The following is a 23,974-nucleotide window of genomic DNA, read 5'->3' as shown; positions in this document are numbered from 1 at the left end:
TACCAGAGGCTCCCATTGTTTCTGTGCACATTCACCCAGTACCTCCTAGGGTTTAAGAAGCAGGAGGCTGGGATCAGCCCTGCCACTGTCCCTCGCTGGTGACCATACCCTATGCCCCACTCCTCCCTAACCCAGACATCAAACACACCCCCAGTTCAGGGGTGCAGAGAAGGAGTCTCCATCAGAAGTTGTCTGGCAGAACCTTTCCTTGTGCTTGGAGCTCAGCCAGTGGAAGCCACAGCACAGTACAAACCTCTGCTCCATGAATCTTTGTTAGTTTCAGAGCTAAATGCCCATGTGGGCCCAGGAAGGAAGCACAGTAGGAGCCGAGGGGACATGAGATGGCTTCTCTGGGGTGACCTTGCCTAGGAGTAGCAGGTGGATCCCAAAGATGACTTCCTACCCTGAGTTGTGTAGCTACACTGTATGGAGGCTACAGGCTGTGTGAAGCTGACTCAGTGGAGAAGCTGACTTAGTGGAGAAGCATTTTAAAGAAAACCAAACCAGGGAGGAACCTGCACAGTTGTGATCCTGAGAGCGATGGGCAGAGTGGAATCAAACCATTAGGGAGCTTCCTGTACCCCTCTCGGTCCTGTGCCAGGCTGCTGAGACAAATGTCCCAAAGTGGCCGAGACAGCAGAGCTGTGCTCTCTCACAACACTGAAGACAAAAATCCACAACCATGCTGAATATGGTGGCTCACACCTGTAGTTCTAGCTCTCAGGAAGCCCAGGCAGGAGGATTGCCAGGAGTTCCAAGACAGCCAAGACTACATACTGAGACTTTGTCTCAGAGAGGGAAAAAGAAAAAAAATATGCTGAGGCCTGTTCCCTAAGCCTGTGCGGGAGGAGCCACTTGCCCTTCCAGCTGCAGGTGGCTGCCAAGCATCCTTGGTTGGTAGCCACCCCTCCTCAGACTTCTGTCTTTACATGACCTTTGTCTCAGGACACATCTACTGAATCCTTTCTATCTTCCCTCACAACACATCACGCCACACACATCTTCCTCCTTCAGTAATCCTGGTCTCTCACATGCTTGACAAAATACTGTACAACTGAACTACATTCTCACCCTCTGCTTCCCTCTGATGAGGGGCCTGGGACTGAAGTGAATGTTGTGTGGATGGCCAGGATCTTGGCAAGATCCTTAACTTCATCAGATGTTGAGGCTGACCGAACCCTCTGACCATGAGCTACAAGAGAATCTTTTCTTGAACTTGTGCATATCAGGGCATTCAATAGAAGCTACAGGAAAGTAACTAATGAACACGCTTCAGACAGATTCCACCAATTATTCTGATCTGGGTTCATGATCATGTCACTTCAGGTGGGACAAAGCCACCCTCCAGGAGTTGTCAGCAACTGCTCTGTCTTTTGGGATCCTGCTATGATCTGACAAAGAAAGTCCCCCTCAGTCACCAGGTCTGCCCAAACTTGGTGAGGGAATCTCTCTGTCTAAGCAGAAGGTCAGGAGGCTGCTGAGGGTGCTGTGCTACAGGCAGGGGCTGGACCAGCTACCTGGAGGCTTTGCATGGCTGCAGGTGTGTTCAGAAAGAGTTCCAGAAGTGGGGTGTTCACAGGCTGGACCAGACACCTGGCCTTTCAGGAACCACTGGGAACTTGAAATCCACTGAAAGCTCAGGTATGTTGGGGCAGAACAGCAAGAGAGAGGAGTCAAGGTGACATTCACAGGAGGGAGCAGCTCTGGGAGCCCATAGCCCATCTTAGCAGCTGTTGCCTACGGGGACTATAGGGTGGGTAACGGAGGTCATTAAGCTTTTCCATCCCAGAGCAGCTCAGCAGGCAGGCACGCTGATTAGAAAAGGTGTCAAAGGAGAACTTGCCGTGGTACCTGCCCATCCCACTCGATCCTGTGGACAGCATAGGACATAGGGTCAGCCCTTCCATGGACAGTTGAGAAGATATCATACAGACCTTGCTCTGAGCCTGTTTCCCCATTCATCCATTGGGTTAAATAAAGCACTGTATGTAAAAGGCTGAGCCCTGAGCCAGCCCCAGCACCAGTTTACCAGGTGTTGGTGCAAGATAGGCAAACAGTGGCCAGTGGATTATATTCTAAACTCAGGTTGCTGGGGTGGGAGTGGGGGATGGGCCCCAGCTTTGTCCCTAATATCTATGCCACCTTGAGTAAGTGACTTTGCCTCATTCTGCAGTGATGCTGGCACCCTTCTTCTAGGGCTTTGATAGAAATTAAGTGAATCTTCAGTCTCACAGCTCCCACTGTCTAGGAAGGGACAAGGACCCAGCTGGGGAAGACATGGGGAATGGCTGGGTGAAGTAGGGGCCATGAAGCTGGGATTTTGGGAATGAAAGAGGCCAGAGGATTGTGGAGTCAACCAGATGAATATTGTAGGTGAAAGCCCAAAGGATTCAGGCTTGGGGACAACAAGAGCCTTGGCAGTTGGTGACATGTTAGGACCAAGCTCAATGGCTGTCACAGCAGACAAAACTGAGGGAGAGAGAAGGAAGTAGGTCCTCTAAGACAGACCAGGAGGGACCAGGGCCATCTGTCACTCATCCCACTACTTAGAATTACCAAGTGGAAGGAACAGGATACCCTTTCAGTAATGAAGTGGGTTCAGAGGGAAAGTGCCTGCCAAGATCACCTCTGCCAGTGGGGCTTGCTGGAGGTAGAGATCCCCAGGCCTATGTTCACAGGGACATGGGAAGGCTGAAGGGGCAAGTATGCAGCCCCATCACTAGAAAACACCCACGGCTCTGTGGGGGATGGGCAGCCGAGGACCAGTGTTGCTTGATGAAAGTCAAGGTGCTTAGCGGCTGGCTAAAGGCCACAGCTGGGCTTTCTTCCCACCCACCTCCCGCCCCCGGAATTGAGGACCCAACCCAGGGCCTTGCGCTTGCTAGGCAAGCGCTCTACCACTGAGCTAAATCCCCAACCCCCCTAGGTGGGCTTTCTTAAAACTCACAAAACAGCCTATCTGGTCCTCACCCACACAAAATTTCCACCACAGACTGAAGAGAGGTGGGAGGGAGGCAGGCTAGATGGACACTCAGTGGAGAGGGGCTTCCGCTCCTGCCCACTGCACTGGGAACTGAGAGTGGGGTGCATCTTCTGCAGTTAGTGTGGTCAAGTAGCAGGATGGGGATGCAGGTGGGGGACCAGCCCAGGAGGGCAGAGCTCTGTCACCACCTACCCACTCCTCCAAAAGGAAGGCTGGACAGGGTCATGTGCATAAAGCCATCGTTCCCGCAGAAGCTCCCACTGCTGGTCCGGGCCAACACCTGTTTGATGACCTGGGAGAGAAAGAGGAACCTGTAAAGCACACCTGGATGAGCTTTGTTCTGGTGAGGGCCTGAGGTCCAAGGGGGTCTTGTAGGACAGACTCCTGGATCCCTATGCTGGGAACATGTTCCTTGTGTGTTTGCCTGTGAGTGGCCCCGGCAGGGTGTTGGGACCTAATCCTGAGGAGGAAGGCATGAGGCTAGAGACAGGCAGAGTGGAGGCATAGTGAGGTGCCAGGTGGTCATGGAGGTTTCCCAGGGGAGGGGGACAAGTGGGCTACTGAGTCTTATTATAACTGAGGCAGTTCTGCAGGAGAGAAAGGAGAGAGAAGTAAGCACCCTTGTGGGACAATCTTGGGCCTCTAAGGTCAAGCTTGGGCTTACCAACTTGATAAACATTGGCCCCAGGAGTTAAAGCTACATAGAGAACTCAACACACCAACCTAGTCTACAAGAACCTGCCTCAGGGGCTGGGGAGATGGCTCAGCGGGTAAGAGCACTACTGCTCTTCCAGAGGTCCTGAGTTCAATTCCCAACAACCACATGGTGGCTCACAACCATCTGTAATGGAATCTGATGCCCTCTTCTGGTGTGTCTGAAGACAGCGATAGTGTACTCATATAAATAAATAATTTTAAAAAACTGCCTTATAAAACATGCGAATTACACACACACACACACACACACACACACACACACACACACACACACATTTTGTCTAGACGAATGGCTCTGGGGGAAAATCCCCCACCCCCTGGAGTTGGGATCATACCTGCAGAGCCCACTCATCGGCATCCTTTGAAGATCTGCAGCCTCTCCCACCTCCCCAGAGGTCAGCTTAGATGTTTGCCTCAATACTCAGGAAGAGGTATGACAGCTCCCAGCAGTGACACTGGCAGACAAGGCCTTGCACAAGTACCTATTAATCTCCCTGGCCATGAGTAGCTCTCTGGCACTCAGAGGCAGCCTTTACCTCCAGGGCAAACTCTCTGGAAATCCTATGCCTTTTATTGAATTGAGAGGAACCAAGAAACTGGGGTAGCACAAAGATCTGACCACACAGACTGAGGCCTAAAAGCCTGAGGAATCAAAAGCACGGGCAGCACAGATGGAGGGGCACAGACGGAGGGGAGAGGGTGGGGGGGACAGATGGAGGGCCAGTGGTGGTGATATCTGAGGTCCTTTCCTGGTTCTGACCTGTGCCAGGCCCCTTCATGGGGCAACTGGGTGTGGAATACATGGGAAATCTACTGCCTTTGTGGATTTTCCATAAATGTACTCTCAAGTTAAGAAGCACGTACAATTGATAAGTGGCTATTAGCCCAAATGCTTGAATTACCCTAGATGCCTAGAACAAATGAAACTCAAGACGGATGATCAAAATATGAATGCTTCACTCCTTCTTTAAAAGGGGAACAAGAATACCCTTGGCAGGGAATAGAGAGGCAAAGATTAAAACAGACACAGAAGGAACACCCATTCAGAGCCTGCCCCACATGTGGCCCATACATATACAACCATCCAATTAGACAAGATGGATGAAGCAAAGAAGTGCAGGCCGACAGGAGACAGATGTAGATCGCTCCTGAGAGACACAGCCAGAATACAGCAAATACAGGGGCGAATGCCAGCAGCAAACCACTGAATTGAGAATAGGACCCCCGGGGTTGGGGATTTAGCTCAGTGGTAGAGTGCTTGCCTAGCAAGCTCAAGGCCCTGGGTTCGGTCCCCAGCTCCGAAAAAAAGAAAAAAGGAGAATAGGACCCCCGTTGAAGGAATCAGAGAAAGAACTGGAAGAGCTTGAAGGGGCTCGAGACCCCATATGTACAACAATGCCAAGCAACCAGAGCTTCCAGGGACTAAGCCACTACCTAAAGACTATACATGGACTGACCCTGGACTATGACCTCATAGGTAGCAATGAATATTCTAGTAAGAGCACCAGTGGAAGGGGAAGCCCTGGGTCCTGCTAAGACTGAACCCCCAGTGAACTAGATTGTTGGGGGGAGGGCAGCAATGGGGGGAGGATGGGGAGTGGGGAGGGGAACACCCATAAAGAAGGGGAGGGGGAGGGATTAGGGGGATGTTTGCCCGGAAACCGGGAAAGGGAATAACACTTGAAATGTAAATAAGAAATACTCAAGTTAATTATTAAAAAAAAAAAAAAAAAAAAAAAGAAGCATGTACAACACCAGTGCTGAGGGCTTGGGGATGGAGCTTGCTTGGCAGCGCTTTCTCAGCTCCTGAAACCAGAGACGGTGTGAACCTCCGTTTTCACAGAACTATGATGTGAAGACAGGAGAACCAGGAGCTTGAAGCCATCTCAGCTACACAGTGAGTATGAGGTCTGGCTACATAAGACCTTGACTCAAAAAAAAAAAAAAAAAAAAAAAAAAAGGATCCTAGGTTCAGTCAGATGTGGTGCACAGGAAAACCAGTGTGGTCTCCATAGGATGTGGAAGGGGACCTCAGTGCCTTCTAAGAGGGAGGGAAAGGACAGAGCCTAAGAAGCCACCATCCCTAAAATTCTGTGACTGTGCAGAGGGCTCCTCTTATCCCATAGTCCACTTCTGGAAATGTCACCCACCTCCACATTGTTGGAATAGGCATACAGCGCAAGTGGCTTCTCCCTCCGGTTGATGAACTCAATCGCCTCATCCAGGTTCCTCACAGTCACCAGGGGCAGGATGGGTCCAAAGATCTCCTCCTGCATCACGGGCTCTGTCTCCTGCACATCCACTAACACTGTGGGGGCTGTGGACACAGGAGTCGACTCAGCCTCTCCATAGGCAGGACTTGCAGAAGGGCAGGGCCTGTGAGGGTGAGAGAGCTTGGATTCCAGGATGGGGAACCTCAGGGGCTGATTTATGAGGACTCGAGACTCAGTGTCTGGGATTCTACCTTCTGGGATATGGGACAATAGAGGGTTGGGCAGGAATTTAAACCACACTCTGAGTACCTAGAACAGGGATGTAGCTCAGAAGGTTTGAGCTGTGGGACAGATGTTTAGAATTGAGGAGTCACAGACCAAAAACCACAGTGTGGGGGCTCCTAGCACCAAAAGCTAGAACTCAGTTATGGGCTCAGAGAAGCCCCTCCAGTATGGAAATGCCTCAGCCCAGCAGGGCCCTGTGCCAGTGACAGGGCAGGAGACTCACCAATGTAGCGCTCCCCCTCATCGCTCTGGCCCCCGATGGCCACACGGCCACAGCCCAGCAATCCCTGGAGCCGCTCGAAATGCTTCTGGTTGATGATTCTGCCCAGGTTGGGGGAGGTCTGTGGGTTGTCTCCATAGAAACGCGTGATGGCATTCTGCAGGGCGGGCACCAGCCGCTCCTGCATCTCCTGGCTACACAGGACATAATCCGGGGCCACACAGGTCTGGCCGGCGTTAAAGTAGCGGAACCAGGCCACACGGTTGGCCACTGTCTGGGGGTCGCAGTTGTCATCCACATAGCAGGGGTTCTTACCCCCCAGCTCCAGGGTGATGGGCGTCAGGTGTTTGGCAGCAGCAGCCATGACGATCTTGCCTACCCGAGGGCTCCCTGAGAACATGGTCGAGAGGCACCTGGTCAACTGGTCTAGGCATCAACTTTGGCCTCCTCTCTCCACAGAGCCCTTTCTCAACACAAGCTCTGGGCTGTTCCACCTACGTCCGAGAGTCTGCCCCCATCCCGGCCGCCCAGGAGCCAATCTCCAAGATTCTCAGAGGGCCTGGAGAGCCATCCTCAGGGACACCTCCACCTCTTACTCACCCCCTCCCCTGGCTTATGGCCTTGCCCCACATTGCTTTCCCACTGTGTTATCTGCTGTCTCCCTTCCCCAGGATGCTGGACGGGGCTGTCCTTACCTGTGAAGAAGATGTAGTCAAATTTGTGCTTCAGCAGCTGCCCGGTCTCCTCGGGCCCACCCAGCACCACAGCAAAGCAGCTCTACAAGGCGTGAAGACAGCTCAGGAGGCAGACCCAGGGCAGGAGGACATCCCCACCAGCCAGGACAAGGTGGGGGGATGCCGGCTGCCTGATAGGCAGAACTGTGCTCACCTGGTCCAGATACTGGGGTAGCAGCTCTGCCAGCACCTTCTCTGTGTTCTTGCTCATTTCTGATGGCTTCAGCACCACACAGTTTCCTGCCAGGAGCCAATGGGGAAGTAGAGAGGAGAGGCGGGTGCTTGCACCCTCCACAGAACCCTGGAAGCCTTCTTAGGGAGGGATCACCAGACTAGGAGGGCTCAGAGCCCCACTCACCTGCAGCAATGGCCCCCACTAGAGGCATGATCATCAAGTTCAGAGGATAATTCCAGGGAGCGATGATAAGTACCAGGCCAAAGGGCTCTTTCCGGATGAAGGCTGAGCTGAACTTCGTGAGCTAGGATGCAGAACCACAGTCACGTGCACGATGGGTAGGAGCCCACACCCACACCCACACATACTCCCTGGGTGACAGAGTCCCCAAATGAGCAGACTGGCCTGGGGCAGGCTACCCTGTGCCCTGCCGCCCCACTGCCACCTTCACCCGCCATCCCTCAGTCAACAGGGCTCACAAAGTTGGTGGACACAGACTCGTCCTTCATCCACGTCTGCAGGTTCTTGAGGGCCAGGTCCACCTCGTTCTGACACAGGATGATCTCACTCATGTCTGACTCGAAGGCTGACTGTGGGGTGGGGAGGTCAGATTCAAGGCTGGGCTGGGGTCTCCGGCTTGGCTAGGGCTTGAGACAGTTCCTTTGAGCTTATAAACAGTGTGTGGTGGTGCCATGGGGACTGATCCTGGACTGCAACTGCCTCTACTGAGACTTTGGGCAAGCAACTTAACACTGAGTGCCTGTTTCCTAGTTTGTGACCTGAGAACAGCTGTTACGCTGGTGTGTTAGAGGTGCTCTGTGTGTTTCTTTAATGTTGCAGTCTGTGCATAGAGCAAGGATTAAATAAACTGGCAGGTTTGCTCCTCCTCAGGGGCACAAGATGTCACAAAGGATGTGGCCCAGCTTGGGAAGGGCATAGCTGCCCCATCCAGGTGCCCCATCCGCTTCCCATACAGTACCTTGCCCACATCCTTAGCCAGTGCATCCTGCAGCAGCTGCTTGTTGTCCTTCAAGAAGCGGCCCAGGCCTTGCAGCTGGGCTGTCCGGAACTCAGCAGGCCGAGTCCGCCCTGCATTGAAGGCCTCCCGCAGTGTGTGCAGTGTAGCCTCAGAGGGGCCTGCCCTGCAGGATGGGGCAGTGTTTATTGATAGTTTGTGTTCCTGTCAACCTTTGGGGAGAGCTTCTTCAGCCCCAGGGCCCAAGGCAGCCTCCCAATACACATCGGACACACCCTACTTTCCCATCTTCTCCAAGCCCTGTCCTCCAACCCTGAGTTTCACATCCCTCCCAAGGGATGGATGGACCAGAGGGGGCCAACCAGTCGGTACATAATAGAGTTGTATGCACATGTGCTTACTGTGTATTTCTGATTTTGGTTTTATTTTTATGATTTTTTGTTTGTAGTTGTTTGAAATAAGCAAGTTCATAGCTTCCTTTTTTCTTTTAAATTTTATTTATTATTGGGCATGAAGAGAGGCACTCATACCACCTGTATGTGAAGGTCAGAAGTCAGATTTGTAGTTGGTTCTCTCTTTCCACTTTCCAGTGGGTCCCAGCAATCAAACACAGGTTACCAAAGCTCACGGGGCTACTATATACCTGAGCTGATGCAGCAGACACCTCCCCGCACCGCCCTGTGTGTGTGTGCTGTGTATGGTGTGTGTATGTGTGTATGTGTGTGTGTTGTGCGTGTGTGGGTTGTGTGTGTGTTTTGTGTGTGTGTGTGTGTGTGGTGTATGTGTGTATGTATATGTGTGTGTATGTGTGTATATGTGTATGTGTCTGTGTGGTATGTGTGTGTGTGTTGTGTGTGTGTATGTGTGGTGTGTGGGTTGTGTGAGTGTGTGGTGTGTGTGGGAGGGTTGTGTATGTGTGTGTTGTGTGTGTATGTGTATGTGTGTGTGATGTGTGTATGTGTGTGTGGTATGTGGTGTGTGTGTGGTGTGTGTGGGAGGGTTGTGTATGTGTGTGTTGTGTGTGTATGTGTATGTGTGTGGGTGATGTGTGTATGTGTGTGTGGTATGTGGTGGGTGTGTGGTACTTGGTGTGTGTGTGTGTGTGGTATGTGGTGTGTGTGGGTTGTGTGAGTGTGTGGTGTGTGTGTGGTGTGTGTGGGAGGGTTGTGTATGTGTGTGTTGTGTGTGTATGTGTATGTGTGTGTGATGTGTGTATGTGTGTGTGGTATGTGGTGTGTGTGTGTGTGTGTGTGGTATGTGGTGTGTGTGCATGTGTGTGCGTGTGTGTGCGTGTGTGTGCGTGTGTGTGCGTGTGGTATGTGGTGTGTGTGTGTGTGGTATGTGGTGTGTGTGTGGTATGTGGTGTGTGTGTGTGTGTGTGTGGTATGTGGTGTGTGTGTGTGTGTGTGTGTGTGGTATGTGGTGTGTGTGTGTGTGTGCGTGTGTGTGGGTTGTGTGAGTGTGTGGTGTGTGTGTGGGTTGTGTGAGTGTGTGGTGTGTGTGTGGTGTGTGTGGTGTGTGGGAGGGTTGTGTATGTGTGTGTTGTGTGTGTGTATGTGTATGTGTGTGGGTGATGTGTGTATGTGTGTGTGGTATGTGGTGTGTGTGTGTGTGTGTGTGTGGTATGTGGTGTGTGTGTGGTGTGTGTGTGGTGTGTGTGTATGTGTATGTGTGTGGGTGATGTGTGTATGTGTGTGTGGTATGTGGTGTGTGTGTGGTATGTGGTGTGTGTGTGTATGTGTATGTGTGTGTGTGTGTGCGCGTGTGTGTGGTATGTGGTGTGTGTGTGGTATGTGGTGTGTGTGTGTGTGTGTGTGGTATGTGGTGTGTGTGTAGTATGTGGTGTGTGTGTGTATGTGTATGTGTGTGTGTGTGTGCGTGTGTGTGGTATGTGGTGTGTGTGTGGTATGTGGTGTGTGTGTATGTGTGTGTGTGTGTGTGATATGTGGTGTGTGTGTGGTATGTGGTGTGTGTGTGGTATGTGGTGTGTGTGTGTGTGTGTGTGTGTGTGTGTGTGTGCGCGCGCGTGTGTGCGTGCTGTGTCCCTGCCAACATGAGTAGAGATGAGTACAGTCCCATTGCAGAGAACACTGCAGGAGAATCAGATCTGACCAAAAGAGACTGAGGCCAATGGAGCCACATGGAAAGGACGCTTCCCAACCCACTGAGTTGCCTGAAGGCTGCTGAGTGTGTTCCAGTTTCCCAACTCCCTCACCCCAAAACAGCATTTTTCTGTGTAGCCTTGGCTGTCCTAAAACTTGCTCCAAACACCGGGCTAACCTTGAAGTCATAGAGATCTGCCTGCTTCTGCCTCCTGAGTAGGCTTCCCAGATTTTGGGAGCTGTCACTCATGCTGGGTTGGGCCTTGGTGAGGTGGCTGTTTTTGAGCCATTTCTGCTCCTGTAAGTGACCCCCTCACCTATATTCCTGTGAGTATCTGTAAAGTCATTTCCTCAAGTTGGACTTCGGTGGTATTCATACTTTGGTTTGTCATGGTATTCCTATCTGGGGTGAGTAGATGTATGCGTTCTGTCACCCCGGAGAAGTTTTGCCACAACAGTAGCCCAGGATTGCCTCCGACTAGGAAGCTGATCTTTATATGGCAGTGTGTGCTGTGTGTGCCTGTGCTCGTGTATTTGTATTCAAGCGTGCCCATTTTCAAGTGTCTACAGACATGGAAGGAGCGTCTCGTCTGTCAGTGGGTGAATCTTTACACTTGAGTGTCTGTATATATGTGTCTTGTGTGGTAAGTTGGGTGGGAGTGGGTATTGCTTTGCATGTGTGAACAGGAACAGCACATGTTGGTGTTGGCATTATCTCTAGGCTCTGCCCAATGGTTACCTAGCAACAGCCAGGTACCAGTCTGCTCACATATTAAAAACTGTTCAAGTTTCTCTCCACCACCCCTGCCCCTACACACACACACACACACACACACACACACACACACACACACACACACACACAAAACCTGTCCCGAGTTCCTAGCTGGCCGGCATCTTCCTTTCTTTCTCCTCTCACTTTCTTTCCTTCTCTGTCCCCTTTCTATTTTGCCTCTACTCCTTTTCCCAGACCCCCTTCCCATGTCCCAAATAAATTTGATTTCATACTAGATCCATCGGATAGCTAATACCTATGGGGGCGTGTTTCAGCATGAGCTAAGGTGCCCCCTCCTGCTGCTTCATCACTGCATTATAAAATATATCAGTTGGGACCGGCTCATAGCCCTGAGAGGGAACAGAATGTACCTCACTGAATACCCTTGAGATCCTACCCGATTAGCACCTATATCCTCCCTGGATATCAGCAGGTCACCATCCTAGTTAAAGACATTCAGACATGCATCTCTGCAGACAGTGCCCCCTGTGGACAGAACTCTCAGGACAGCACCCCCTGTGGACAGAATTCTCAGGACAGCATCCCCTGTGGACAGAACTCTCAGGACAGCACCCCCTGTGGACAGAATTCTCAGGACAGCACCCCCTGTGGACAGAACTCTCAGGACAGCACCCCCTGTGGACAGAATGCTCAGGACAGTGCCCCCTGTGGACAGAACTCTCAGGACAGTGCCCCCTGTTGGCAGAATTCTCAGGACAGCACCCCCTGTGGACAGAATTCTCAGGACAGCACCCCCTGTGGACAGAATTTTCAGGACAGCACCCCCTGTGGACAGAACTCTCAGGACAGCACCCCCTGTGGACAGAATTTTCAGGACAGCACCCCCTGTGGACAGAACTCTCAGGACAGAGCCTGTTCTTAAGAACAAGAGGCGGGAGGTTGGGGATTTAGCTCAGTGGTAGAGCGCTTGCCTAGGAAGCGCAAGGCCCTGGGTTCGGTCCCCAGCTCCGAAAAAAAGAACCAAAAAAAAAAAAAAAAAAAAAAAAAAAGAACAAGAGGCGGGATTGGCAATTTAGCTCAGTGGTAGAGCGCTTGCCTAGCAAGCGCAAGGCCCTGGGTTCGGTCACCAGCTCTGAAAAAAAGAAGAAAAAAAAAAAAAGAACAAGAGGCTAAATTGAGTAGCCACTGCAGGCTCTCAGGGGCTGTCCCAGCTGAGGAATGTGGGGAGACAGGAGAGTGCAGACTTGTCCTCCTCCCATGAGAGACAGAGCTGCTGATTTCCCAGTTGAGGCCTCCACATTCAGGTCCCTCTCCCCTGGGGCCTTCAGGACTGTCCCTGAGCAGACTCTCCTCCTGTCAGGCCTGAATGGAGACCCAGGCCCTCCTTCCATACAGCCAGACCTGGGGGAGTCCCCACCTAGACCCCTAGCCAGGAAGACCAGGGTCCATTCCCTGCAGAGGTTCCCTGGAGGACCTGGGCCTGCCTGGGGCTACTTGGTTCCCCACCCCCTGGACAACTGGAACAATTGGCCTAGACTCTATGCCTTCTCGCTCCTTCTGGGAGCCATGTCACCAGCCCTCACGATGCCCCCTGCCCAGGCTCCATGAGCTCCTGGTCACGTTGCCCATGGTTCTCACAGTGTCCATCCTTCCTCCTGCCTTCCTGGGGCTGAACCTGGGATGTAGTAAGGCCCCTGGGGCGCCTTAATGTGGGGCAGCCTACTCCTCTCAGCTCAATTATAATCTGTAGGATTACTGTTGTGCTCACTGACTGTCACTGACTGACGTGTCGCTTACATGGCACGAGTCTGTAATTATACAGGATCAGCACCATAGGCATCTCCAGAGGCATCAGCACCATAGGCATCTCCAGAGGCAGACCAGAGAGCCATCATCTCCGCTCTAACTGCAGTGAAGACACAGGGATGTTGTGCACTGTGGATGTGGGATAGCAGGGCAAGGTCCTTGGGGTGCAGAGTGTGAGAAATGGGGTGTAACAGGGACAGTTGTCTTGATGGGAGTTGCTTCACGGGGAACCAGGGTAGATTCTGTGAACACCAAATACAACACAGTGCAAGGCTGGAAAAAAGGCAGAACAGGCATTTGGACAGAGGGGTGGCATGTCTCATCTTATTTAAACCTCATAGTATGTATCATTACTCCATACTGATGACAAAGTGAAGCTCAGAGAGTCCACCTGATTTGTCCCAGTTAACTTTGACTGTCAACCTGACACAGCCTAAGGTCACTTGAGAAGGGAGTCACAAATGAGCGATTGCCCAAACCAGATTTGCTTGTGTGTGATTGTTTTGATTGTTAGTTGATATAGAAAGGCATAGCCCACTATGGGTGACACCATTCCCTAGATAGGTGGTCCTGGCCTATGTAAGAAAGGTAGCTGAGGATAAGCCTGTATGCTAATTAGAAAGCAGAATCCTCCATTGTTTCTGCTGTTTTTCCTTGATGTTGAGTTATCACTGGCATTGATGGCAGTGATGGTCTCTGACCTGTAAGATGACATCAGTCCTTTTCTCCTCTAAGGTGCTTCTGGACAGAGTGTTTTATCAAGTTGACAGAAAGGAAATGAGAGCAGCAACCTCAAGCTTCTGAGAGTGGGTGTTTTTCAGTCCTCACAGCTCTCTCCTACACCAACCCTATGACCATGTTCCAGTATGTGTCCCATTTGGTATGTGCGTGGGAGGGGGAGTTATGTGTGCATATATGTGTGGCACGTGTGTTCATACATATGAGTGACTGCTTGCAGTGTGTGTGGAGATGTGGAGACCAGAGGTTGACACCTGCTGTCTTCCTCAGTTCCCTTTCTTTAATGAGGCGGAATGCATGGTTGAACCCAGACCTCACTCCTTGAGATGCTCTAGTCATTGCAACCCAGCGGGATCCATGTCTCTGCCTCCCAACAGTGGCTTAGCAGGTGGACGTTCGTGCCCAGCTGGCTTTTGTTTGGATGTGAGGGAATCACTGTGTGGGGTGTGGGGAGGGGCAGGATCTCACTGCACAGCCTTGAACTTGAAGCAATCCCCTGCTTCTGGGTCTGGAGGTGTGCCACCATGCTGAGCTTCTAGTCACATGGCTTTTATCATCTCCTCTACACCTTTCAGTTGCTTCCAGATTTTCCAAGAGACTGCAACATTTTTAGATCCATAGTGAACAACACTTTTTTTTAAAATGAGTCTTGGCCTCGCTATGTAGCTCTGACTGACCTGGCACTCTCTATGTGCATCAGGCTGGCCTAGGCTCACAGAGCTCCACCCACCTTGGCTTGGAGTGCTGGGATTAAAGGTGTGTGCTGCCATCACATTGGGCAGGGAGTGGGATAAAGAAGGGATCTTGTGTAGCTCATGTCAGCCTTGAATTTGATATTTAGCAAAGGATGACCTAGAACCCCTGACCCTCATGCTTCTGCTCCTACCTTCCAAGTACTGGGATTAGACAAGTGCCATTACGCTCAGTGTATGCAGTCCTGGGAATCAGACACAGCCTGATGCACTCTAGGCAAGCCCTCTGCCATCCCCAGACCCACTGTTTTCTCCCAATGCAGTCTAGGCTGTCCTTGAATTCATGCTCCTTTTACCTCAGCATCTAGAGAGCTGAGATTACAGGTGTATGCCACTGAGCCCCACTGGTCACGTAGCTTTTTAAACCTAAAACTAGATTGGGTGTGGTAATGCATACCAGCATTCCAAAGGCAGAGGCAAACAGATCTCTGTAAGTTTGAGGCCAGTCTGGTCTACATAATGAATTCCAGGACAGCCAGGACTACACAGTAAGACCCTGACTCAAACAAATACAATTCTCAGCTCTGGCCTTGCCTTCTAAGACGTCCCCTCTTTTCTAACTCTGGTCACAGCTCTGGTGTCCCTTGCCAGATCTCCATCTGCTTGTGTGACTGCCACCTTAGCAGCGCGGAGCTCCTCCAGACAGGATGGGCCTGGGACTCTTGGGTGTTTCCTATGTGTAACTGGAATGTGAGGCTCAGAAGAACAAGGCAGATGACTGTGTACCTCTGATCTAGGCCACCTGTCCTGTTGTAATGAGTACTGACCAAGGCTCATTGCTGGCCTCAAACCCTCAGCTCCTGGCCCTGCCCTTCACCAGTGACTCCATATCCCATTCCCAGCAGAACTGTCCCCCACCCAAGGCCTTTTGTAGTGAAGCCCCTTTGTCACCAGTGCCAGCGGCCCCACCTACCCCTGACAGGGCTCCGAGCCTGTGTCCGCAGCAGACATTCTGGTTCCAGATGTGCGGCTCCTATTTTAGCCAGGCTCTTTCTTGCCTCGGCCGATCCTTCTAGGTGGGACCACACTGCCTTGCCCTACCTGGCAGTGCAGGGCCTGATCTTGAAGCTCTAACGAATGATGGGTGGGGCAGCTGTCTCCTAAACCCAGGGCCCTCCCTCCGTCCCTCCCTGCCTCCTGGGCACAGCTCTAGGGAACTGGAATGACAGGCTGTACAGGCTCCTCCGTTGGTCTGAAAGTTCTGGAGACGATGAAAGGAGTTAGCAAGTAAGGAGAAAAGTCATGGGAGTCGGAGGTGAAGACAGACTTCATCAGGTTCCTGAGAGCAATGTGGCCTCCAGGAAGACTCCTGGGGCTAAATCATCTCCTCCCACATGCCCATGTGTGTGCGCACGTGTATACACACACACACACACACACACACACACACACACACACACACACACACACGCAGAGAGAGAGAGAGAGAGAGAGAGAGAGAGAGAGAGAGAGAGAGAGAAACGCACACAATGAGAGTGTCCCTGTCTAGAAGAAAAAAAGTGTGGGATTTTTCTTTCACTCTCCTGTGACCAAATGACACACATGGAGTAGGGGAGTAGGGGAAAGGGCACTTAGAGTTGTAGAGGAGACTCCGCAGGCAGGGGGATTGTTCCAATGGGGGAATGTCACGTATTTATTTCCTATTTACTGTGAGATCCTAGTCAAATTATTTAGCCTCTCTGAGCTTACTGTCTGTGTATGTATGTATGTGTATATGTGTGTATGTATGTATGTATGTATGTATGTATGTATGTATGTATGTGTGGTGTGTGTATGTATGTGTGTATGTGTGTATGTATGTGTGTATGTGTGTATGTATGTGTGTATGTGTGGTGTGTGTATGTGTGTATGTATGTGTGTATGTGTGGTGTGTGTGTGTGTATGTATGTGTGGTGTGTGCATGTGTGCATGTGTGTATGTGTGTATGTGTGTATGTGTAGTGTGTGCATGCATGTGGTCTTCTTGCATGTATCTGTGCACCACATGCACACCTGGTAACCACAGAGGCCAGAGAGGGCATCAGATTCCCTGGAACTGGAGTCACAGTGTAACAGGCCATGTGGGTGTTGGGAACTAAGCTGAGGTCCTCTGGGAGAGCAACCAGTGCTGTTGACCACTGAGCCATCTCCCAGCCCTTTAATATCATGATTTCTGAGAGACTGTCCTGGGAGTGAGAAGGCATGCTCACAGCTTCAGGCACAAGTCAGTGTTTCTGGGGCTGTGGTACCAGAGGCTCCCATTGTTTCTGTGCACATTCACCCAGTACCTCCTAGGGTTTAAGAAGCAGGAGGCTGGGATCAGCCCTGCCACTGTCCCTCGCTGGTGACCATACCCTATGCCCCACTCCTCCCTAACCCAGACATCAAACACACCCCCAGTTCAGGGGTGCAGAGAAGGAGTCTCCATCAGAAGTTGTCTGGCAGAACCTTTCCTTGTGCTTGGAGCTCAGCCAGTGGAAGCCACAGCACAGTACAAACCTCTGCTCCATGAATCTTTGTTAGTTTCAGAGCTAAATGCCCATGTGGGCCCAGGAAGGAAGCACAGTAGGAGCCGAGGGGACATGAGATGGCTTCTCTGGGGTGACCTTGCCTAGGAGTAGCAGGTGGATCCCAAAGATGACTTCCTACCCTGAGTTGTGTAGCTACACTGTATGGAGGCTACAGGCTGTGTGAAGCTGACTCAGTGGAGAAGCTGACTTAGTGGAGAAGCATTTTAAAGAAAACCAAACCAGGGAGGAACCTGCACAGTTGTGATCCTGAGAGCGATGGGCAGAGTGGAATCAAACCATTAGGGAGCTTCCTGTACCCCTCTCGGTCCTGTGCCAGGCTGCTGAGACAAATGTCCCAAAGTGGCCGAGACAGCAGAGCTGTGCTCTCTCACAACACTGAAGACAAAAATCCACAACCATGCTGAATATGGTGGCTCACACCTGTAGTTCTAGCTCTCAGGAAGCCCAGGCAGGAGGATTGCCAGGAGTTCCAAGACAGCCAAGACTACATACTGAGACTTTGTCTCAGAGAGGGAAAAAGAAAAAAAATATGCTGAGGCCTGTTCCCTAAGCCTGTGCGGGAGGAGCCACTTGCCCTTCCAGCTGCAGGTGGCTGCCAAGCATCCTTGGTTGGTAGCCACCCCTCCTCAGACTTCTGTCTTTACATGACCTTTGTCTCAGGACACATCTACTGAATCCTTTCTATCTTCCCTCACAACACATCACGCCACACACATCTTCCTCCTTCAGTAATCCTGGTCTCTCACATGCTTGACAAAATACTGTACAACTGAACTACATTCTCACCCTCTGCTTCCCTCTGATGAGGGGCCTGGGACTGAAGTGAATGTTGTGTGGATGGCCAGGATCTTGGCAAGATCCTTAACTTCATCAGATGTTGAGGCTGACCGAACCCTCTGACCATGAGCTACAAGAGAATCTTTTCTTGAACTTGTGCATATCAGGGCATTCAATAGAAGCTACAGGAAAGTAACTAATGAACACGCTTCAGACAGATTCCACCAATTATTCTGATCTGGGTTCATGATCATGTCACTTCAGGTGGGACAAAGCCACCCTCCAGGAGTTGTCAGCAACTGCTCTGTCTTTTGGGATCCTGCTATGATCTGACAAAGAAAGTCCCCCTCAGTCACCAGGTCTGCCCAAACTTGGTGAGGGAATCTCTCTGTCTAAGCAGAAGGTCAGGAGGCTGCTGAGGGTGCTGTGCTACAGGCAGGGGCTGGACCAGCTACCTGGAGGCTTTGCATGGCTGCAGGTGTGTTCAGAAAGAGTTCCAGAAGTGGGGTGTTCACAGGCTGGACCAGACACCTGGCCTTTCAGGAACCACTGGGAACTTGAAATCCACTGAAAGCTCAGGTATGTTGGGGCAGAACAGCAAGAGAGAGGAGTCAAGGTGACATTCACAGGAGGGAGCAGCTCTGGGAGCCCATAGCCCATCTTAGCAGCTGTTGCCTACGGGGACTATAGGGTGGGTAACGGAGGTCATTAAGCTTTTCCATCCCAGAGCAGCTCAGCAGGCAGGCACGCTGATTAGAAAAGGTGTCAAAGGAGAACTTGCCGTGGTACCTGCCCATCCCACTCGATCCTGTGGACAGCATAGGACATAGGGTCAGCCCTTCCATGGACAGTTGAGAAGATATCATACAGACCTTGCTCTGAGCCTGTTTCCCCATTCATCCATTGGGTTAAATAAAGCACTGTATGTAAAAGGCTGAGCCCTGAGCCAGCCCCAGCACCAGTTTACCAGGTGTTGGTGCAAGATAGGCAAACAGTGGCCAGTGGATTATATTCTAAACTCAGGTTGCTGGGGTGGGAGTGGGGGATGGGCCCCAGCTTTGTCCCTAATATCTATGCCACCTTGAGTAAGTGACTTTGCCTCATTCTGCAGTGATGCTGGCACCCTTCTTCTAGGGCTTTGATAGAAATTAAGTGAATCTTCAGTCTCACAGCTCCCACTGTCTAGGAAGGGACAAGGACCCAGCTGGGGAAGACATGGGGAATGGCTGGGTGAAGTAGGGGCCATGAAGCTGGGATTTTGGGAATGAAAGAGGCCAGAGGATTGTGGAGTCAACCAGATGAATATTGTAGGTGAAAGCCCAAAGGATTCAGGCTTGGGGACAACAAGAGCCTTGGCAGTTGGTGACATGTTAGGACCAAGCTCAATGGCTGTCACAGCAGACAAAACTGAGGGAGAGAGAAGGAAGTAGGTCCTCTAAGACAGACCAGGAGGGACCAGGGCCATCTGTCACTCATCCCACTACTTAGAATTACCAAGTGGAAGGAACAGGATACCCTTTCAGTAATGAAGTGGGTTCAGAGGGAAAGTGCCTGCCAAGATCACCTCTGCCAGTGGGGCTTGCTGGAGGTAGAGATCCCCAGGCCTATGTTCACAGGGACATGGGAAGGCTGAAGGGGCAAGTATGCAGCCCCATCACTAGAAAACACCCACGGCTCTGTGGGGGATGGGCAGCCGAGGACCAGTGTTGCTTGATGAAAGTCAAGGTGCTTAGCGGCTGGCTAAAGGCCACAGCTGGGCTTTCTTCCCACCCACCTCCCGCCCCCGGAATTGAGGACCCAACCCAGGGCCTTGCGCTTGCTAGGCAAGCGCTCTACCACTGAGCTAAATCCCCAACCCCCCTAGGTGGGCTTTCTTAAAACTCACAAAACAGCCTATCTGGTCCTCACCCACACAAAATTTCCACCACAGACTGAAGAGAGGTGGGAGGGAGGCAGGCTAGATGGACACTCAGTGGAGAGGGGCTTCCGCTCCTGCCCACTGCACTGGGAACTGAGAGTGGGGTGCATCTTCTGCAGTTAGTGTGGTCAAGTAGCAGGATGGGGATGCAGGTGGGGGACCAGCCCAGGAGGGCAGAGCTCTGTCACCACCTACCCACTCCTCCAAAAGGAAGGCTGGACAGGGTCATGTGCATAAAGCCATCGTTCCCGCAGAAGCTCCCACTGCTGGTCCGGGCCAACACCTGTTTGATGACCTGGGAGAGAAAGAGGAACCTGTAAAGCACACCTGGATGAGCTTTGTTCTGGTGAGGGCCTGAGGTCCAAGGGGGTCTTGTAGGACAGACTCCTGGATCCCTATGCTGGGAACATGTTCCTTGTGTGTTTGCCTGTGAGTGGCCCCGGCAGGGTGTTGGGACCTAATCCTGAGGAGGAAGGCATGAGGCTAGAGACAGGCAGAGTGGAGGCATAGTGAGGTGCCAGGTGGTCATGGAGGTTTCCCAGGGGAGGGGGACAAGTGGGCTACTGAGTCTTATTATAACTGAGGCAGTTCTGCAGGAGAGAAAGGAGAGAGAAGTAAGCACCCTTGTGGGACAATCTTGGGCCTCTAAGGTCAAGCTTGGGCTTACCAACTTGATAAACATTGGCCCCAGGAGTTAAAGCTACATAGAGAACTCAACACACCAACCTAGTCTACAAGAACCTGCCTCAGGGGCTGGGGAGATGGCTCAGCGGGTAAGAGCACTACTGCTCTTCCAGAGGTCCTGAGTTCAATTCCCAACAACCACATGGTAGCTCACAACCATCTGTAATGGAATCTGATGCCCTCTTCTGGTGTATCTGAAGACAGCGATAGTGTACTCATATAAATAAATAATTTTAAAAAACTGCCTTATAAAACATGCGAATTACACACACACACACACACACACACACACACACACACACACACACACATTTTGTCTAGACGAATGGCTCTGGGGGAAAATCCCCCACCCCCTGGAGTTGGGATCATACCTGCAGAGCCCACTCATCGGCATCCTTTGAAGATCTGCAGCCTCTCCCACCTCCCCAGAGGTCAGCTTAGATGTTTGCCTCAATACTCAGGAAGAGGTATGACAGCTCCCAGCAGTGACACTGGCAGACAAGGCCTTGCACAAGTACCTATTAATCTCCCTGGCCATGAGTAGCTCTCTGGCACTCAGAGGCAGCCTTTACCTCCAGGGCAAACTCTCTGGAAATCCTATGCCTTTTATTGAATTGAGAGGAACCAAGAAACTGGGGTAGCACAAAGATCTGACCACACAGACTGAGGCCTAAAAGCCTGAGGAATCAAAAGCACGGGCAGCACAGATGGAGGGGCACAGACGGAGGGGAGAGGGTGGGGGGGACAGATGGAGGGCCAGTGGTGGTGATATCTGAGGTCCTTTCCTGGTTCTGACCTGTGCCAGGCCCCTTCATGGGGCAACTGGGTGTGGAATACATGGGAAATCTACTGCCTTTGTGGATTTTCCATAAATGTACTCTCAAGTTAAGAAGCACGTACAATTGATAAGTGGCTATTAGCCCAAATGCTTGAATTACCCTAGATGCCTAGAACAAATGAAACTCAAGACGGATGATCAAAATATGAATGCTTCACTCCTTCTTTAAAAGGGGAACAAGAATACCCTTGGCAGGGAATAGAGAGGCAAAGATTAAAACAGACACAGAAGGAACACCCATTCAGAGCCTGCCCCACATGTGGCCCATACATATACAACCATCCAATTAGACAAGATGGATGAAGCAAAGAAGTGCAGGCCGACAGGAGACAGATGTAGATCGCTCCTGAGAGACACAGCCAGAATACAGCAAATACAGGGGCGAATGCCAGCAGCAAACCACTGAATTGAGAATAGGACCCCCGGGGTTGGGGATTTAGCTCAGTGGTAGAGTGCTTGCCTAGCAAGCTCAAGGCCCTGGGTTCGGTCCCCAGCTCCGAAAAAAAGAAAAAAGGAGAATAGGACCCCCGTTGAAGGAATCAGAGAAAGAACTGGAAGAGCTTGAAGGGGCTCGAGACCCCATATGTACAACAATGCCAAGCAACCAGAGCTTCCAGGGACTAAGCCACTACCTAAAGACTATACATGGACTGACCCTGGACTATGACCTCATAGGTAGCAATGAATATTCTAGTAAGAGCACCAGTGGAAGGGGAAGCCCTGGGTCCTGCTAAGACTGAACCCCCAGTGAACTAGATTGTTGGGGGGAGGGCAGCAATGGGGGGAGGATGGGGAGTGGGGAGGGGAACACCCATAAAGAAGGGGAGGGGGAGGGATTAGGGGGATGTTTGCCCGGAAACCGGGAAAGGGAATAACACTTGAAATGTAAATAAGAAATACTCAAGTTAATTATAAAAAAAAAAAAAAAAAAAAAAAAAAAGAAGCATGTACAACACCAGTGCTGAGGGCTTGGGGATGGAGCTTGCTTGGCAGCGCTTTCTCAGCTCCTGAAACCAGAGACGGTGTGAACCTCCGTTTTCACAGAACTATGATGTGAAGACAGGAGAACCAGGAGCTTGAAGCCATCTCAGCTACACAGTGAGTATGAGGTCTGGCTACATAAGACCTTGACTCAAAAAAAAAAAAAAAAAAAAAAAAAAAAAGGATCCTAGGTTCAGTCAGATGTGGTGCACAGGAAAACCAGTGTGGTCTCCATAGGATGTGGAAGGGGACCTCAGTGCCTTCTAAGAGGGAGGGAAAGGACAGAGCCTAAGAAGCCACCATCCCTAAAATTCTGTGACTGTGCAGAGGGCTCCTCTTATCCCATAGTCCACTTCTGGAAATGTCACCCACCTCCACATTGTTGGAATAGGCATACAGCGCAAGTGGCTTCTCCCTCCGGTTGATGAACTCAATCGCCTCATCCAGGTTCCTCACAGTCACCAGGGGCAGGATGGGTCCAAAGATCTCCTCCTGCATCACGGGCTCTGTCTCCTGCACATCCACTAACACTGTGGGGGCTGTGGACACAGGAGTCGACTCAGCCTCTCCATAGGCAGGACTTGCAGAAGGGCAGGGCCTGTGAGGGTGAGAGAGCTTGGATTCCAGGATGGGGAACCTCAGGGGCTGATTTATGAGGACTCGAGACTCAGTGTCTGGGATTCTACCTTCTGGGATATGGGACAATAGAGGGTTGGGCAGGAATTTAAACCACACTCTGAGTACCTAGAACAGGGATGTAGCTCAGAAGGTTTGAGCTGTGGGACAGATGTTTAGAATTGAGGAGTCACAGACCAAAAACCACAGTGTGGGGGCTCCTAGCACCAAAAGCTAGAACTCAGTTATGGGCTCAGAGAAGCCCCTCCAGTATGGAAATGCCTCAGCCCAGCAGGGCCCTGTGCCAGTGACAGGGCAGGAGACTCACCAATGTAGCGCTCCCCCTCATCGCTCTGGCCCCCGATGGCCACACGGCCACAGCCCAGCAATCCCTGGAGCCGCTCGAAATGCTTCTGGTTGATGATTCTGCCCAGGTTGGGGGAGGTCTGTGGGTTGTCTCCATAGAAACGCGTGATGGCATTCTGCAGGGCGGGCACCAGCCGCTCCTGCATCTCCTGGCTACACAGGACATAATCCGGGGCCACACAGGTCTGGCCGGCGTTAAAGTAGCGGAACCAGGCCACACGGTTGGCCACTGTCTGGGGGTCGCAGTTGTCATCCACATAGCAGGGGTTCTTACCCCCCAGCTCCAGGGTGATGGGCGTCAGGTGTTTGGCAGCAGCAGCCATGACGATCTTGCCTACCCGAGGGCTCCCTGAGAACATGGTCGAGAGGCACCTGGTCAACTGGTCTAGGCATCAACTTTGGCCTCCTCTCTCCACAGAGCCCTTTCTCAACACAAGCTCTGGGCTGTTCCACCTACGTCCGAGAGTCTGCCCCCATCCCGGCCGCCCAGGAGCCAATCTCCAAGATTCTCAGAGGGCCTGGAGAGCCATCCTCAGGGACACCTCCACCTCTTACTCACCCCCTCCCCTGGCTTATGGCCTTGCCCCACATTGCTTTCCCACTGTGTTATCTGCTGTCTCCCTTCCCCAGGATGCTGGACGGGGCTGTCCTTACCTGTGAAGAAGATGTAGTCAAATTTGTGCTTCAGCAGCTGCCCGGTCTCCTCGGGCCCACCCAGCACCACAGCAAAGCAGCTCTACAAGGCGTGAAGACAGCTCAGGAGGCAGACCCAGGGCAGGAGGACATCCCCACCAGCCAGGACAAGGTGGGGGGATGCCGGCTGCCCGATAGGCAGAACTGTGCTCACCT

General features: G+C 51.7%; 2 protein-coding genes across 7 annotated transcripts in view; both read right to left on the bottom strand.

Annotated features, from left to right (window-relative positions):
- Positions 1–1,271: 1,271 nt before the first annotated feature.
- On the bottom strand, positions 1,272–15,555 carry Aldh3b2l1 (aldehyde dehydrogenase 3 family, member B2 like 1). Of its 4 annotated transcripts, none has more exons than NM_001432948.1 (10): positions 15,351–15,512; positions 8,307–8,469; positions 7,807–7,917; positions 7,511–7,631; positions 7,307–7,392; positions 7,114–7,195; positions 6,422–6,808; positions 5,851–6,017; positions 3,176–3,275; positions 1,272–1,870 (listed from the first exon to the last, which is right to left on the bottom strand). In NM_001432948.1, the coding sequence occupies exons 1-10, from the start codon at positions 15,386–15,388 to the stop codon at positions 1,686–1,688; spliced, it is 1,440 nt and encodes a 479-aa protein (NP_001419877.1). In that variant the 5' UTR covers positions 15,389–15,512; the 3' UTR covers positions 1,272–1,685. The 4 variants fall into 4 exon arrangements, 3 of the variants coding, with proteins under 3 accessions (NP_001419877.1, NP_001419878.1, XP_087448299.1); XR_015642116.1 differs by having other exon boundaries at positions 1,276–1,870; positions 5,851–6,076; positions 15,351–15,539; NM_001432949.1 differs by having other exon boundaries at positions 1,272–3,275.
- A 2,381-nt stretch (positions 15,556–17,936) lies between these two features.
- Positions 17,937–23,974, bottom strand: part of Aldh3b2-ps1 (aldehyde dehydrogenase 3 family, member B2, pseudogene 1) — a 14,453-nt gene continuing 8,415 nt past the window's right edge. For 2 of the 3 annotated variants that reach the window (XM_087601584.1, XM_087601585.1), the window contains 6 exons: positions 23,973–23,974; positions 23,780–23,861; positions 23,088–23,474; positions 22,517–22,683; positions 19,837–19,936; positions 17,937–18,531 (listed from right to left, as the gene is read on the bottom strand). The exon at positions 23,973–23,974 is cut by the window's right edge and continues 84 nt beyond it. In XM_087601584.1, coding sequence (XP_087457710.1) covers positions 18,347–18,531; positions 19,837–19,936; positions 22,517–22,683; positions 23,088–23,474; positions 23,780–23,861; positions 23,973–23,974 — 923 coding nt within the window. In that variant the 3' untranslated portion in view covers positions 17,937–18,346. Of the gene's footprint in view, positions 18,532–19,836; positions 19,937–22,516; positions 22,743–23,087; positions 23,475–23,779; positions 23,862–23,972 lie in introns of all 3 variants that reach the window. The other variant, XR_015647833.1, reaches the window with a different exon arrangement.

This window comes from Rattus norvegicus, chromosome 1 (genome assembly GCF_021556685.1).
Source record: "Rattus norvegicus strain SHRSP/BbbUtx chromosome 1, alternate assembly SHRSP_T2T, whole genome shotgun sequence".
Taxonomy (NCBI): domain Eukaryota; kingdom Metazoa; phylum Chordata; class Mammalia; order Rodentia; family Muridae; genus Rattus; species Rattus norvegicus.
This window is presented reverse-complemented; position numbering and strand designations above follow the sequence as displayed.

Excerpts from the sequence above, each read along its gene's own strand:
- Aldh3b2l1 (NM_001432948.1), bottom strand. The coding sequence starts at position 15,388 with ATGTCTGCTGCGGACACAGGCTCGGAGCCCTGTCAGGG. Across the intron at positions 7,918-8,306 it reads TGGCTAAGGATGTGGGCAAG|TCAGCCTTCGAGTCAGACAT; the intron begins GTACTGTATGGG and ends CCCACCCCACAG. Across the intron at positions 3,276-5,850 it reads CCTATTCCAACAATGTGGAG|GTCATCAAACAGGTGTTGGC; the intron begins GTGGGTGACATT and ends TTTCTCTCCCAG.